Raw genomic sequence first — 15,634 nt, forward strand, 5'->3', positions numbered from 1 at the left:
GCAAAATGGGGAGGGAGGGGGCGAGCAGGGGGAACATAAACCTGTTCTCCAAAGCATTTCCACTAAGAACAGAAGCCAGCATGTCTGCTAAACTCCTAAGCACCTTTTCGGTAGAATTCAGCAACAAGCTGATCACAGCTGGCCCGAGTTTTAAATAAACACATTATTTTTAAAAAAAGAAAAGGAGTACTTGTGGCACCTTAGAGACTAACCAATTTATTTGAGCATGAGCTTTCGTGAGCTACAGCTCACTTCATCGGATGCTCAAATAAATTGGTTAGTCTCTAAGGTGCCACAAGTACTCCTTTTCTTTTTGCGAATACAGACTAACACGGCTGTTACTCTGAAACCTGTCATTATTTTTAAAGACTGGCATTGTAACGGCGCACACACGAGTGCTCCTGCAACATATCGCTCTGGTTTATTGCTACGGATACTGCCTCCTGTGGACAGTACCAACCTGAAACGCAAATCCGATCCCGCACGGAGTTCCAAGTAGCTCGGCTCCTGTGTGTTTTATGACATCACACCAGAACCCTCCACTAAGCTACCTTGCTTGGCCTTCACTGACCTCACTCACTTATTTTACCTACCAGACGGGATCTACTGAAAGAGAACTAAACTGTGCAGCTATCCAACAGTACCAGCTGTGACTCTTTTGCCACGTTGCCCTGACCTAGGGACTAATCCTTTGCCCAGCTCCCAGTTTAAGCACAGGGAAGATGGAGGAGCAGGATCCTGTTCCAGTCTATAGAGCAAGTGCAGAGCTGCTTGGAGGCCGTTTCATCCACAATGGCCCAGATAACCCTGCCCATCCACAGGGCAACGGAGCCAAAGACTTACAGAGCTGTACTTCTGATCCCTCCCTTCCCCAGGCCTGCCTTCAGTGCAATAATGTGAAGAGCCCCTTGTAATCCAGCTCTGGCCTTTGAACAGCATAATCATATCGGGAGATGCATAAACTGGGGCTGGATTTGCCTAAAAATAAAAGGAATATCAGACTAAATACCTTAATTCTTCATGCAGAAGTTTGCACACACTCTGGTCTAACCACACACCTTGTGACACTATGTATGCACAGGTGATAGCCACATATAGTTGGCAGAATCACATGGAAGACCATATTTAGCAGGTATCTTTCACAACCTCAAAGACAACATCCTCCCACCCACCACTTTGAACATTCTAGACCTTGAAAAATAAAAATAAAGGGGGAAAATGGCCACAGAAGTGTTTATTCTCTTCCCCGCCTTAACCACAGAACTTCACCCTGAGAGCGACATTGGCCCACGGTTAGGGTTCCATTCTCTTACTAGGCTTTAGTCATCAGATCATGCTACCTCTCTGCAAAAGAAGAAATTAAAAGTTAGCTTGTAAACTTCATGTTACATTTACACACGCGGAACAAAATTTTCATATTCACTCATCCATACTGCCCATAAGTACGCATCGTGCCTCAATATATAAAATAAATAGGACCAACTGGTTCTATATGCAGACCGTTAGTGTTTCTTGTGCAGTTCCTAATCTGTGTATAAATGCATAAATGTAACACTGCAATAGCTTACTCTTGTAAAGAGCCAGGGGAGGGAGCTGGATGCAAAAAATAACCCTAGTTGGTTGCACAAGTGCAAATGCACACTTGGATTTTAAAAATTAGCCACCCTAAAATATCTTGTGTCTAAGTATAGTTCTACACAAATCTGCAATTTTTGCACGTTACCACAGAGCTGCACGTAGGAAAGAGACCCAGTGAACACATAACATCTCTTTAAAAGATCACAACCTTGCAATTTCATACCGCAACTATTCCTTACTGAGCCCTAGTCACTTGTGAAGTCAGAGGTTTAGATTGCAGTGATTGAGTTCTGTGCCCAAGGAAAGTTTGCTTTCATAAAACGGAAAAAGGAAAAAGCTTTTGTGCAAACTTAAAATAAATAAATAAATAAATAAATAAATAAATAAAGTCACCTCGTGACAGAGCAAACATGGGATATTTCAGCCCAAAAGGAAAAAAAGTTTTGAGATCGTTAAGGGAGTGAATACAGAGTCTGAATGGAACTTTACTTCTTCCCAGCATACCTCTCCCCCCATAAGGGCATTTTATATATAAAAACACACCCACACCCGGAAGAATAAAAAGTCACTCCCCAAGCACCTAAAAAACAAAGCTTCCTTTTCCTCCTCCTCTTCTTCTGCTTTGATGGCAGTGTGCTCACTTCAAGATCAGGATCAAGGTTTAACTCATCATCTAGGCCAATTGCAGGATTGGTCAGTAAGTAGCAAGTGCTTTTATCCTGGATCATATGTGTATTCTCATCTGTAACAACAGACAAGACTGTCTCTTGGATATTCTGGCTTTTCTCTGCCTTTCCAGAGAGATTAGATTCAGGCATTTCAACCGTTTCACAGCTCCCCAAGTTAGAAGCATTAGTTCTGTGTTTTAATTGGACACCTGGAGCGGCTAACGATGGTTCCAAATTGGAGGCTTTTCCCCTTTTAGAGAGGTCTTGGTTTTGCTGCCAATCAACAATAGGCATTCTGTGGGCTGCAGCTCTTTTGTCAGCTGGTACAACAGGCTCTTCCTGGTTGCACGATTTAGAGTCTAGGCCATTGGCCTCAAGTTTCCCACAATTCTGGCAGGCCTCAAGTGACTGAGAATGATTTAACTGTGTAGCTGATCCTTTCTCAAGGTCGACAGGAAGGACGGCCAGAGCAGAAGATGCCTCTGCCTGCTTTATTAAGCTAGCAACAGCAACACTGAGTTTCAAGCAGCTGTTTTCACAGGCCTTCATCGTTTCTTCGCTGCCCTTCTCCTTGGGTAAGCCTTGAACATATTCTGGCCATTTCTGCAGACTTTCATTCGATGCATTGCTGAGAATAATGTCCGGATACAGTGGCATGCACTTGCAAGCTTCCGAGACATCTAACTTCATTTGAACAGGGAGGGAGACATCAGGAGATGCAGTGCAACTAATGGGAGATTTGGGTAAGAGAGGGGCCCTCTCAGACGAATTAAAGCTGTGTGTCTGGAAGATTAGATCAGTGACGTGTCTGCAGCAATTTGCAAAGATACTGTTTCCCATGATTACAGGTTACACAGATAAAAGACCAAACAGGAGAAGTAAGTTTTGTTTGCAATCTTGTTTGTACACATATATTAAGTACACAACAAAGACAGGTCTCACATCATCTACAGTTTGGACTTGTTAATGCTGTCACGTAGCTAGCCGATCAGATTTTCTAAGAAAATTCTTACTTGAACCCCATGAGACAAAAAGCACAAGACTAATAATTTAGATTGCCAGCACGCAAAGAGACCTATGTCAGGGAATAAAGAAAATATTCTCTTAAACATTCATCTGTTTCTTCCCTTCTAATATCTTACGCAGATTTAAACCTTGAATTCACCATAGTGGGAGTTGTCCCAAAGTTCCTTCCAGTGACCTTCATCTTCGGAACATCTCTGCCTCGGTCTTCAAAATATCAAGTTGCAGAATGCCAGGACATCCACAAAGTAAAAGGAAAGTTCCCCAAAGCTGAAGACTTCCTCCTCTCCCTGCTGCCCCAAAGACGGGAGAAAAAAATCAAAGTTCTTCAAAGTCCCTAAGAAAGAGAGAGAGGATACTGGGCTGACTGTTAAAGCCCAGCAGTGAGTTATAAATAGAGTGGTGATAGCAGGCTCTGTACCGATGCAGTATGGGACCATGTTACAGCACTTCAGCTCTGCCAAGTTTAACAACAAATAAGATGCATTGAATTACAAAACAAGGCTAGTTACTATGGCACGCCTAGGCTCATGCAGAGCCATCCATATAAACCAGATTGGCATAAAAAGGGACTGTGGGGAGTGAACGAGGTAGAGAGAGTTGCCAAATGAGTTTTCTGGCCCCACAAAACGCCTCTGTTTCAAACTAACTTTAGGAATCCCCAGTAACTTTGCAGGAGTTGTAGATTATAGATTTTCACCTTGTAACAAGAGCATTAAAAACTCTACTCTCTCAATAGGCTACAATACAAATCAAAGTTGCCAGACACGAGTATTGAAAGGACAAAATTAAGCCACATAACCCGACCACCCTCCTGGTTCTCGTCCTATTCTATACATCAGTTCAGGATAAGCACCACTAATGCGTGGGCACATGTGCCCCAGTAAAGTATCTAGTAGGCTCTTAATTATATTTGCTTCTGTGGTGTTATTGGACAGTTATTTTCCTTTGGAGACAGATCCTCTAATGAAAGCTACATTGGGAAAAAAAAACTTTTCAGGGAAGATTATAACAAAGTCATGTTCCAAGATAGATACTCAGTCTGAAGTACCAGAAGATTTGACTCTGCAATGGCAAGTTTTATGCTCCTAGTCAAAGCATTTCTTTCAGTTTTGCTTAAGTAATTTTAAATATTTGTATCTAGTTTAATTGTAATTCACTCTTGTGAACTCTATGTCCATGTATACATAGGCCAACTCCAAATTTATAGAGGTAAAAAATAAGTCCTGTCTCTGCTGTGAACGTCTGAAGAGTCTGTCTTCACCCTACACCATATCATAGACACATTTGTTAACAGTCAATCCCACACCCATATACGTAACAGAAGAATCATTTCTCAAGAAAATTTTAGGAAGTTAGAGCCAATCACCATAGCAGAATTTTGTACTCCAGCTAACACCCTGCCAAGAAGAAATGGAATGAACAGGTTGAAAACAAAACAAAACAAAACAAAACACAGGCTGAAAGTTCTTTATACAAAATTAAATCCCCGATTAGCTTCTATTGTTCTTGTATTTTGCCTTTTTAAAAGAGCAGGACAAAAATCTCTCCCACCGAAACTCATTCTAGCTCCAGATCCAGTCGAGGCAGCTCAGATTTCCTTTTATAGGACTTCTGTCTCATTACCCCTTTTATAAGTAAGACGCAGTAAGGGCCTAAGAAAACCCTTAGTCATGAGAAGCCCCATTATCTTGAGGATCTAGTGCCAAGTTTGAAATGCTTAAAAACGCCTACTTCTTCCAACTAATGTCTCTTTCAGAAGCACAGAAAACAGGGGAGATACACTGACTGCTTCAACTCTCCCTCCTTATACACAGAAGCACAAGCTGTACATGCTCCAGACTTCAGTTTAAAAACCTTTGAGTTCATGTGGGTCTTTGTGTAAAAGACAACCTCAGAGAAGAGACCTTCCTGGTATAGACTCGTTCCATTTTAAAATGGCTTTGCTAACTGCAACAAATTTAAACTTAATTCTAGTTACCAAAGCTGTAAATTCACCAACTTTATCATTTTACTTCTACCCAATGTGTACAAGGCCCCTAACTGGAAATAAAGAGCCAAATAGAAACCCAATTTAAGCAAGTGCAACTAGCATAGGAGCTGGATCTACTTACTCCATGGGGAAATTTTGGCCAAACTGTTAGCTCAGATTGAACAAGTTATATTTAAGCTATTCGTACGCACGCTAAAGGCAATAGAGATTTAAGGACGAGCAATAAAAAAAAATATCCTCGATAAAGTTCTTCTTGTACAAAACATTGTGATCAAATAATTAACACCAACAGTGTTCCTACTAATGGGAGTATACAAACAGCAAAATTCAGCTAGTTCAAACTGGACCTGAACAAGAGAGAATGTACTGCATACAGCACAAACTACAGTATTTTAGATTCATTAGAAGAAAGTTAACCAGATACAATGAAGGCATTGGGTAGGGTTTCACTTGTAGTGGGTGATATTTATATAGGAGGAAGCAAGTTTAATAGGTACCCCAAAAGCTTATGCCATCTTCAAAGGAGGATTGATTATTTCCTTAAGATTCCATCGAGAGAGACAGGATGTCATGGAAACTGCCTCTCTTCATCCCATCAGGGGGCACCTATAACCTGGAGGTTCCAACTTTCCAAATTAAATTTCCATCATCTCTTTTGATGCAACCAACACATTCTCCTTAGCAAATGCCCCTAAGCAAGTGTGTTGGCGCTGTCCCCTGTGATCTGTAAATCCATGTTTGTTTTAAACCATCTGTAGGTACCATTAAGGGTTATAAGCATCACGTTTAGTCTCCAGAGGCTGCAGGACACACAGAGTTGCATCATGTGAAGTTCCTTCACTCCCTGTAGTTTGTAGCTGACCAAAAAAGCTCATCAGCCCTACAGCTAAAGCGATGCCCATTCCAGTTAAAACAGGAGGTAAACCCGCGATAGAAAGTGCTGTATTGGGAGTCTCTTCTGTGGGCACTACATACAACACTACGGATATTTAAATGGGGAAAATTCTTCACTCTTTCAAAGAGAGTAGAGTCACACCAGAATCTGATCAGTTAGGCCCAACCATGCTCAAGTCACGTTTAACAAGAGCTGTTCTAGTTCCGGTAGAAGTTTGCACCTTTTATGCTCTTTCGTGGATACCGGAAAAATAGTTTTGCTGTAGTTGACCCTCCAGGCCACATTCATTTGTGCTGCGTCAATCTTGCTGGCTCAGAGGCTCTTTCCTGCAGTAACTGAAATGCTTTCTAAGCTTTGGACTTTTAGCATCTTGGGTCCCTCTCCTGCACCGGCCGAGTCTGGGAGTTACATTTCAACCCATTTCCAGCATAGTTTGGCTGGGCAAAACTTTTTTTTAAAACGTGGTCCTACCATTGGCTGGCCAAAAGGCTTAGTTGCAATGGTAAACAGTTCAAACACTGCTCCCAAACTGTGTCGAAAGGCCAGAGCCTACGGCAAAGTGCGAAGTTCAAAAAAACACATATCAGCAACTACAGGAGGCTGTGTCTTGACTTCCCAAATGGATGGGAAAAAACCCAAAACAAGACTGATGGGTGAGCGCACCTTAGGGTGACCAGATGTCACGATTTTATAGGGACAGTCATGATTTTTGGGGCTCTCTCTTATATAGGCACCTATTTCCCCCCCACCCCCCATCTGATTTTCCACACTTGCTATCTGGTCACCCTAGGGCACCTGGACCCCAGAACAGGGATAATTTTAAAACTGGTTTGGTTTTCTGGAGTTAAAGAGACCTTACAAAGGGAAATTTAGGCTAAGGGCACTTCTAAAAATCAAGAGTATTAGCAACAGATAAGGAATTTTGTTTTAAGTGGACTGCTCCTTTAAAATTTTCCTTCAGAGAAGAAAGGGTAAGGGGGAGGGAGAAGACAGAAATGCAGTAGCAAAGATTTCAAAATACAGTAACAGAGATATAGCTTTTCCTGAAAGCTGGAATGAAGTTTATTCAAATGAAGGTAGTTCAGCCCCTCCCTAAGGGCGAAGAGTTTGTTACAGGGACAAGAAGTCTGTAATACCACTTACTAAGAGCCAGACAGATTAACAAATTATTCTAGTTAAGATCAGTTTAAAAAAAAAAAAAAAAAAAAGACAAAACGCAAAGCTCATCCATTTGGAGTAGCTGACATATGGTCTGTACAGTAAAGCTTGTTTAATTGAAATGCTCATGTGCTTACTGAGATGAGAACCAGTGTTTTTACTATTATTTATGCAGTGCCTAAGTGCCTTGCAGCACAAATGAAAGACCTGTACCATGCCCCAAGGATCTTACAATCTAACCTGAGGCATGCCGCAATGGGGCAGGGGGAGGGAGAACTGAAGCATAAAGAAACAGGGAAGAGGAGAGTTACAGTAATGACTGGTTACTTTATGTGCATATCTGGATTTTGAATGTGGCAGAGTAAAGACCCTCCCTACCTTCCCCCAAGCTCATATTGTTTTTCCCTCTCCCTTTTTTTAGGCCTCGTAAAAAAGTAAGTCTTTAGGGCCTTGTCTACAAGAGGGGATTTTAGCAAACAATTTCCACCCAGGGTATCATGAGTTCTGGATGCAAAGGGGAGGGTTACTTTAGAAGAGTCCCTCATGTAGAGACTCTCTGCAGGGAGACATGTCCACCACTAATGTTGGTGCACAGGCCTGTAGAGACAGTGGTGTCTGAAAGTGGATCCACTTCCAAATACAAAGCCAGTCATGGATTTCAATGCTGAGGAGTGAGGTCCTTTTACTGTGTCTGCTCCAGTCAAATCCTACACTCTCCCCTGACTGTTACTTTTCAAATATATAACACAATACAGGAACGTCAGACCCTTAAATAACGCCTCAAAATAACAGACTGCCTAGATTGACCAACCAAACACATGACAAGAAAGTAAACAGAGCCTCCAAAGTTGCCACCTGAATTCCTTCCTGACTGCTATCACTCGCAGGCAACCTAAGACAGAAGCAATGCTCTCCAGTCTAAAGATCAGCCCTTTTTAAAACTTCCGTGGTTGAGTGACAGACAGTCATAGCAGATCCTTAGATTAAACAGCAGTCTCCTGACCTTGTTACTGCTGTACAACTGCACTCGCGTCTCAACAACAGTCTTCCCACAATGCCTGTTCAAATTAATGGCGCAACAGGACGTACCTGGAACATGTGGCAGACCTAGAGGAGTTGTACGTAGGAAAGCGGGGAAAGGCAGCTCCGAGAGGCGCTAAAAGAAGTCGGGTGAACAGCATTCCTTTGAGCTGACTATATTATTAAATCTGCACATGAGACAAGCTCAGATTTGAAGCAGTGACAGCAGTAAAAATGCTAGTAATCCAGGAAATGCATTTTCACCGTCTCTTGACTTTGTATACGTTAACTAAACTGAAGGGTTAACTATCCTATAATTGTCCTTGCTGGAAAACATTACATGAACAGTGTGCAGGTTTTTAAAAGAAAGGTAATCTTCATGCAAGAGAAAGAAAAGATTGCTTGTAACCGATGAAATGCCAACTCAGAGTTCAGCAGCTACAAAATTACACCCAGCTTCCACCCAATACTGGCAGAACTGCTTAAAACAAAGTAACGTTTCACTTATTAGTGTAACATTATTAAGCAATACACAGAAATTGTCACACTGGAACCAAACCTTGATCTCTCTCACCTCAGCACATGACAGAGAGCCAGTAACTCTGACATTTTAATGCCAGTTCTGGCAGACTCCTTCTGTGGCTGTGCACAAATCATTTAACTTCTCAGTTTCCTCTACGGTGATCACACAGATGTTGGAAGGATTCATAAGTAGCATAGGTAAACTGGTTTTAGGCCAGAAAGCATGCAGTATCTTGCTCCTGCCTATGGCCTACACCTGATGCTTTAGAAGAAAGTGAAAGTCCTCCAAAATGTACCTGGCCAATCGTGCAATGCTGGAGAGGAATTATTTTTCCACCCAACACCAGCTAGAAATCAGTTAATGCCCTGAAGCACAAGATTATGCACTGTAATTTTTTAACTAAGTTAGTGGAATGGCAAACACGTCGTCCATTTGAAAAAAAAAACCTGAAGGGGAAAAAAAAGTGCGCTCTCAACAGGACATTCCTGCATCCTTGAATTACTTCAGTCCAGTCCACTCAGTCATCTAAAACAGACAGACTTTGGCTTAGGTATAAACTTCAACAGCTTATGGACTACTAAACAATATTTAAAAAGTGTCAGATCAAATATAGGTGCAAACTTATCTCTCACTAGGATGTAGGTCTTCCACAAGGTGTACAGCTCTCACCCTTTGCTTTATGTCCTTTTTTAAAAAAAACAAAAAAGCTGATCAAGAAAGGGCTTGAGTTTGGGATCAACATTCAAGTTTATAAGACCCTCTGCACAACACTTAAAAAAAAGTACAAATCTGAGCACCTTTCAAATTAAGATTTAAGTTTTCTAAAATGAGATGCATGCTTTAATGTGTCTTTAGGGCTTGTGAAAGGTGCCCTGTTGAAAGCCCTCAAGATAAGGCCCTCTAGTTATCCACAGTACTAATAGAAGGACAGCAGCACTGGGAGCTTCCCAGGTGCACCCCCAGCATTCCTATGGGTGAGCCCCTCTGCTAAGACTGACAATAGAAGGTAGTGATTTTTAACATCTGACTATTAAGAAATGGACTAAAGTCATCCACTCACAAATCACTGAGCAACCTGATCACTGGTCACTATCAAACCGGCAATGGATTTGAATTAGAGACCTATTGGCAAATGGCTCCATATCCCCCTTACCCAATGCTTCATTTGAGCCAGGGCTGAGCTCTGGCACATCTATGTTTGGCAGTTCATAGTGGGCTTGCTGTGTCAGTTATGAAAGTAAAAAAAATTACTTGAGCCTTGGCACCTAATTGCTTGAGCCCCAGAACATCTTTCATTACAAATTAAGCACTGCCATTACCCACTCCCTGCAGCCTCCAAATTTAATGTTATAGGACAACCAGATGATAGATAACCAGCTGAGCGTGCAATGTTCTGTCAAACACTCTAATGTCTTTTTTTTTTTTTTTTTTTGGGGGGGGGGGGATTATTCTGCATATTATTTTTAATTCTCCTAATCTGGCCACTTAATTTTTGAGATTAATGACCCTTCTTGAATATTTTGTGACAGCTCTTAAAAATGTTCAAACTTCAGTTGTTACAATCACGTTAGGATATTTTGTTAATAGCGAGAGACTAGGATCCAGAAACACTGACACCAATGGAATACAATTCGCATGGTTATATACAACATACTTGAAGTGAGTTTAGTGGCCTCACGACAATTCCCTTTGGACAAGCAACCCCGTCAACCATTACCACAACTGACGCTAAGTGGTGATTTCAACAGATAGGTCAGGGATTGAATAATACTTTCACCCCAGAAGTTTCCCCTCCAAATCAGGAGACAGCAGCACACTGACGGAGCAGTGCATGGGGGTGTTTGTACCGCTACTGCTATTAATGCAGCACCTAGTCTGTGGATAGGATAAATCAATCGTAGAATTGCCAGTCAGGCACTTTTTCCGTGAGCATGAAACTCAAGACACACAGACACAGGTCTGGATTCTGAGAAGGGTTCAGCATCCACGACGGGAAGGAACTTCCAAAAGACACTGCAGTTGCTTAGCACCTCTAAGAATCAACCCTATGATGACCCTCTAGAAAGATTTTGAAACTGTACCTAATGTAGGACGAAGCCCCAAAACCCAGGCAAACTCCCATTAGAACATCAGTGGGAGTCTGCCCAAGTAAGGACACCAGATGAAATGGATGTTTATTTTTGGAGAAATCCTGAATACCTTATGCAAAGACAAAATTAAAGCCAAGTTTCTAGGCATTCAGTACTTGTGTTGTAGGTTCATCATGTAAGAAATTATACACATTACATGGCTCCCTACTTTGTACAGTGTAAACACGTGAGCAAGTTCTGGAAAGATCAGAAATTTAACCCCCTTAAAAATACAATTGCCAAAGACAAAATGTGAGTCTGTGATCATGGGAAACCTTTGCACTGTAGCTTAAGCCACGTTAATGGGAAGATGTAAAATGGGAACTTTTTCAAGTGGCCTTCTCCTGCCACATCAGCCACCACAGAATACGCTCTCCTTTCACACACAACTGCAGTCCGCACATTATTCCAGCATGTTGAAGGAATCTGGGGCTGGATATTTGATATAATGATGTCAAATTCACCAAAAGACTGTTGATAAGAGATTTTAACAAAAAATGAAGTAAAGATGAAATCTATACTTAGAATCTCAAAGCATCATAAAAAGGAGTGAATCCTGAAAGTATAACTCTCTGCTGGGTGGTTTTGCAATCACAATTATGCTAGCGGAGACAGCAGAATAACCATTATTTGTATTACACTAGCAAGTGAAATCTGGGCCTCATTGTGCTGGGCTCTTACTAGGTATTTGTACAGACAAAGGTTGAGAGTGAAAGTGACTTGCCCAAGACCACACAGCAGGTCAATGGCAGGGCTGGACACAGACCTGAAGTCTCTCAAATACTAGGGGAAGCCGCCCTGCTCTCCTAATGTAATACAGTTCTTTTCTCTCCTCTTGTACCTTCCACCTCAGCTCCTCAAACACTTTAACACTTATTAACCATGCCACGCATCACCCCTGTGAGGCAGCATCCCTCTTAGGGCCAGGTTCAACCACCTGCTGAAGGTCACACAGCAAGTCAGCGTGGGAGCTGGGAGGGCAGCAGCCCCCCTCCTCGAACTGCTGCAGCAGGCTGGCTCCTGAGTCCTGGCAGCCGCCCCCCTAGAGCCTAGAACGGAACCCCACTAATCTCCCAGCTCCCAGGGAGGCCGCTGTCTCTTTAAATCCCCGACCCCAGCAGCTCCCTGCCCAGGGCCGCGTGGAACGCCGGGGTCGCTACATTGTCTCAAGCCCGGGCACTGGGAGCTACCACGTGTGCGCGGGGTGGAGGGGGGAGCGGGGTCGTTCTCTCTCCCTTCTCGCTGTCCTGCGCGCTCCACATCAGACTCCGCCCCGCAGGCGAATCCCAGCTCCCGACTCTTTCCTTCCCAGGCCAGGAGCAGACCAACGTGCAAGGGGAATACGGGAGGGCGGGGGGGTTCTCTGCGGCGAGGGATTGAGCAGCCCCCTTCGCTTAGTGACCTTGCCTTAGAGGAGTAAGGGGGGGAGGGGGAGGAGAACGCACTCCAGCGAAGGCACATCCCCGCCCCCCCCTCGGGCGGCGGCACAGTGGTGTGTTCCAGTGAAGGTCACCTTCATCGGCGTTAGCAGAGGAAGCGGCAGGACCAGGCGCTGCCCCCCCCCCCCCCCCCCCCCCCGCCCGGCTCCAGCCCAGGCGGGCCGCGGGCGGCTCCCCGCCGCGACAGCCCAATGCTGAGTTCCAGCCCTTCCGCCCTCCCCCGCCCGCTTCTGGCTGGGGGGGAGGGCAGCCTCCAGCCCCTTCCTTCCTTCCCAGCACTCGGGTCCCCCTTGCCCGCGCGTCCCTAACTCCTCCGCCGACCTGCCCGGTCCCCAGCCAGAACCCCCCTTCTGACCCCCAACACGGACACCCAGCGCCTCTCCAGCCCGTACCAGGACCCCTTCCGCCGAGGAGAGGCGGTAGTGTCATCCACAGCCCCTCCACAGCAGTTCGGCTTCCCTTCCTCCACGTTTATGCCGATGGAAGGAGATCCCCAGGGGTTTTTTGGGGGTGGGGGGGTAGTTAAACAGCGATGCCAACTGAATTGGAAGAGATCTGCTCAGACCATGCAAAGTGAATTCGTCCACGGGGGGGGGGGGGGGGGGAAGAGAAGGGTGAAGGTTAAGAATTTAAACTAAGCAAGCAAAACCCCTCCCTGCAACTGACAATCAAAGCAGGCGGCAGGAGCAATAAAATAATCTGGACGGGTAAGAAGCAGAAGCCTTTTGCTTCCAGACACTCCTTTCCCCCTTCTTCTCCAACCACCACTAAGCCTCTTCTTTGGGACAGACTGGGTTACCTGAGGTAGCATTAAGTGTGTGTAAACGATTTAGGTTAAAGAATTTTATTTGTTTTTGACTCTCTTACAAAATCTTTCAGGTCTTTGTTTACCAAAGATTCTTCTCTGCTTGCTTTTCCTTTAGAGGCCCCCAGTTCAGATCCTAGGTTTCCTAGTTTTGTGGGAAAACCTCTGGGAAGTCCCAGGGATGTACTGTGGGTTCTAACAGCTTGGTTGCAGGGTGGTGGGTTTGAATCTAGCAGAGTTTTCCTTTATTCAAAAGGCTAGTCATTGAAATTAAATAGATATTCAAATGAAAGTTTAATAGTGACTAAAATCCCTTCCCCTCTTCATTGCTGAGCTCTTACTCTCTGCACTGGATAGATCACCATTCATCTGAAGTGGTCAAGTCTAGGCCAGGCCTGAATGTCTCATCCAAAGAACCAGCCAAAATTAAAAACATAATAGAGCAGCAAAAAAGAAAAGAAAAGGGCCTAAGCCTTTTAAAAATATTTCTTTCCCAAATTTATTCAGAATCCCCCCCCCCCCCCAAATGCACAATCCCATCATTTGCTCCAGGATCTCCTTTTAAACACTGAAAGTAAAAAAAACCCTGGAGATTTTTTTCTGTATAGCTTTAACCCAGCTGGGGTGGGGAGATAAAGGATAGGAAGACTTTTTACCTCCTCATGCAAAATCAAGTGTATTAAGGCCAGGACCAGGCCACCCCTTTTTAAATACTCCCTCTTTGAAAGCTGCCCTGCATTCTTGGCGTCCATTATCTCTCACCACATATACTGGAATCTCCCAGTGAAGAGACAACCTCCCCATATAGGATAAACATAGCAATGCAAGGGAACGGGAGGAGGAGAGAAGAAAGACTCCCTAATGCCCCCCCACTTCAGCTCTTTCCCCCCAGGAAGACACCTCAATACAGGAAACTCTCACAGAGCAACAGATGAGGGTCCCCACTGTACAGTCCTGGCTCCACCAGAAAGTACTTCTAACAGTAAGGGTCAGGGGGATCCTCTCTGTACGACGTCGCTTAGACAAGCGATCCACCCAATACAGGTGTTCCCACTATGAGCTGTTCTCCTGCAGCCCTCAATGCAATAGGACAGGACACTTACAGCATACAGAGCAGGACCTCACACACAGTATGGGGTGGCCACAGTACACTCTCCGAGAGTATCCCCAAGAAATCAACCCTCTCAAGCACAGCAGAGCTCCTCACGAAGCAGCCCCTCCTTCAACAGTGCAGAGAGTCCCCACTGGGCAGCCTCCCCCCTGAATCAGTATGGCTTCCTCTCTGCACAACTTTCCCCACACACACAGCGCAGAGCTCTCAACCCAACACATGGAGGTTCCTTGCTGCAGTCAGAATCTGCTCTCCTAGGTATTAAAGAGGGCTGCACCTGAGGCGCCCCTCCCTACTGTGGGGACTCCCCCACATTCGCTGAGTTCTTTGGTACCTCAGGGACGTTCGCACAGGGCAAAAGCTTCCCTCCGCATTATGGGCCAGACCGCTCTATTAGGGGAGGGTGAACAGGGAGGAGGCCCCCCCGCCCCCAATCCTGAGGACGTTCCCCAGTGCACAGCTCCCCTTCCCCCAATATACACTGGGAGAAGGCAATAGAGGAGGGCTTCCCCCAGAAGAGGGGGAGTAGCTGGCTCCCTGCTTGCATAACTTCCCTTTTCCCCGCCCACTACCAGGGGTTCCCTCCTCCTTACGCAACCCTCCCCCCCCGCCAATACCCAAGAAGAGGAATCCTGGGGTGGGGGCTTCCCCCCTCCTGCAGCCCCCCCGCTCCCAACCACCATGGGGAGCAGGCTGGGGGAGGGGGGGCTTCCCCCCTCCTGCAGCCCCCCCAACACCCGAGGGGAGCAGGCTGGGGGCCTTCCCCCCTCCTGCAGCCCCCCCAACACCCGAGGGGAGCAGGCTGGGGGAGGGGGGGCTTCCCCCCTCCTGCAGCCCCCCCAACACCCGAGGGGAGCAGGCTGAGAAGGGGGGCAGCCCCCCTCGTGCAGCCCCCCACCCGCGCGGAGGCGGGGGGGTTGCGGGGAGCCCCCCCCCCGCTCTCACCGGAGCTCCCGCAGCGCGGCTCGTTCTCCGGCTGCGGCGGCCGCTTGCTGCTCAGGTGCCCGGGCTCCGGCTGCTCCTCGCTCTGGGCCGTGGCTGGCGCCGCCGCCGGCGGCATCTCGTCCGCTTTAATGACCATGGCCGGCCCCCGTCGCGCCGCTGCCTGCCCCGGACTCCGTGCCCTGCCGCTGCCGCTGGAAGGACAGAGCCAGTCACAGCCCCACGTGGTGCGCACTCCCCTCCGCCACCCCGACCTCTGACACGCCGCGGCCTACGGCTCGGCGGCAGGGACACACCTCCCCGCCTTCCCAAACGCCTTAAAGGGACAGGCGCCTGCCCAGAAAAACCTG

The 15,634-nt window shown here is 45.9% G+C and overlaps 1 protein-coding gene across 4 annotated transcripts in view; it reads right to left on the minus strand.

The window, feature by feature from the left end:
• CLUH (clustered mitochondria homolog) overlaps positions 1-15,634 on the minus strand; it is a 55,092-nt gene extending 39,458 nt beyond the window's left edge. The window contains exon 1 of one of the 4 annotated variants that reach the window (XM_037880164.2): positions 15,288-15,634. In XM_037880164.2, coding sequence (XP_037736092.1) covers positions 15,288-15,423 — 136 coding nt within the window. In that variant the 5' untranslated portion in view covers positions 15,424-15,634. Of the gene's footprint in view, positions 1-2,158; positions 3,630-12,818; positions 12,916-15,287 lie in introns of those variants that run through there. The other 3 variants (XM_043530915.1, XM_007057594.4, XM_043530914.1) reach the window with 3 other exon arrangements.

Source organism: Chelonia mydas, chromosome 17 (assembly GCF_015237465.2).
Source record: "Chelonia mydas isolate rCheMyd1 chromosome 17, rCheMyd1.pri.v2, whole genome shotgun sequence".
Classification (NCBI taxonomy): domain Eukaryota; kingdom Metazoa; phylum Chordata; order Testudines; family Cheloniidae; genus Chelonia; species Chelonia mydas.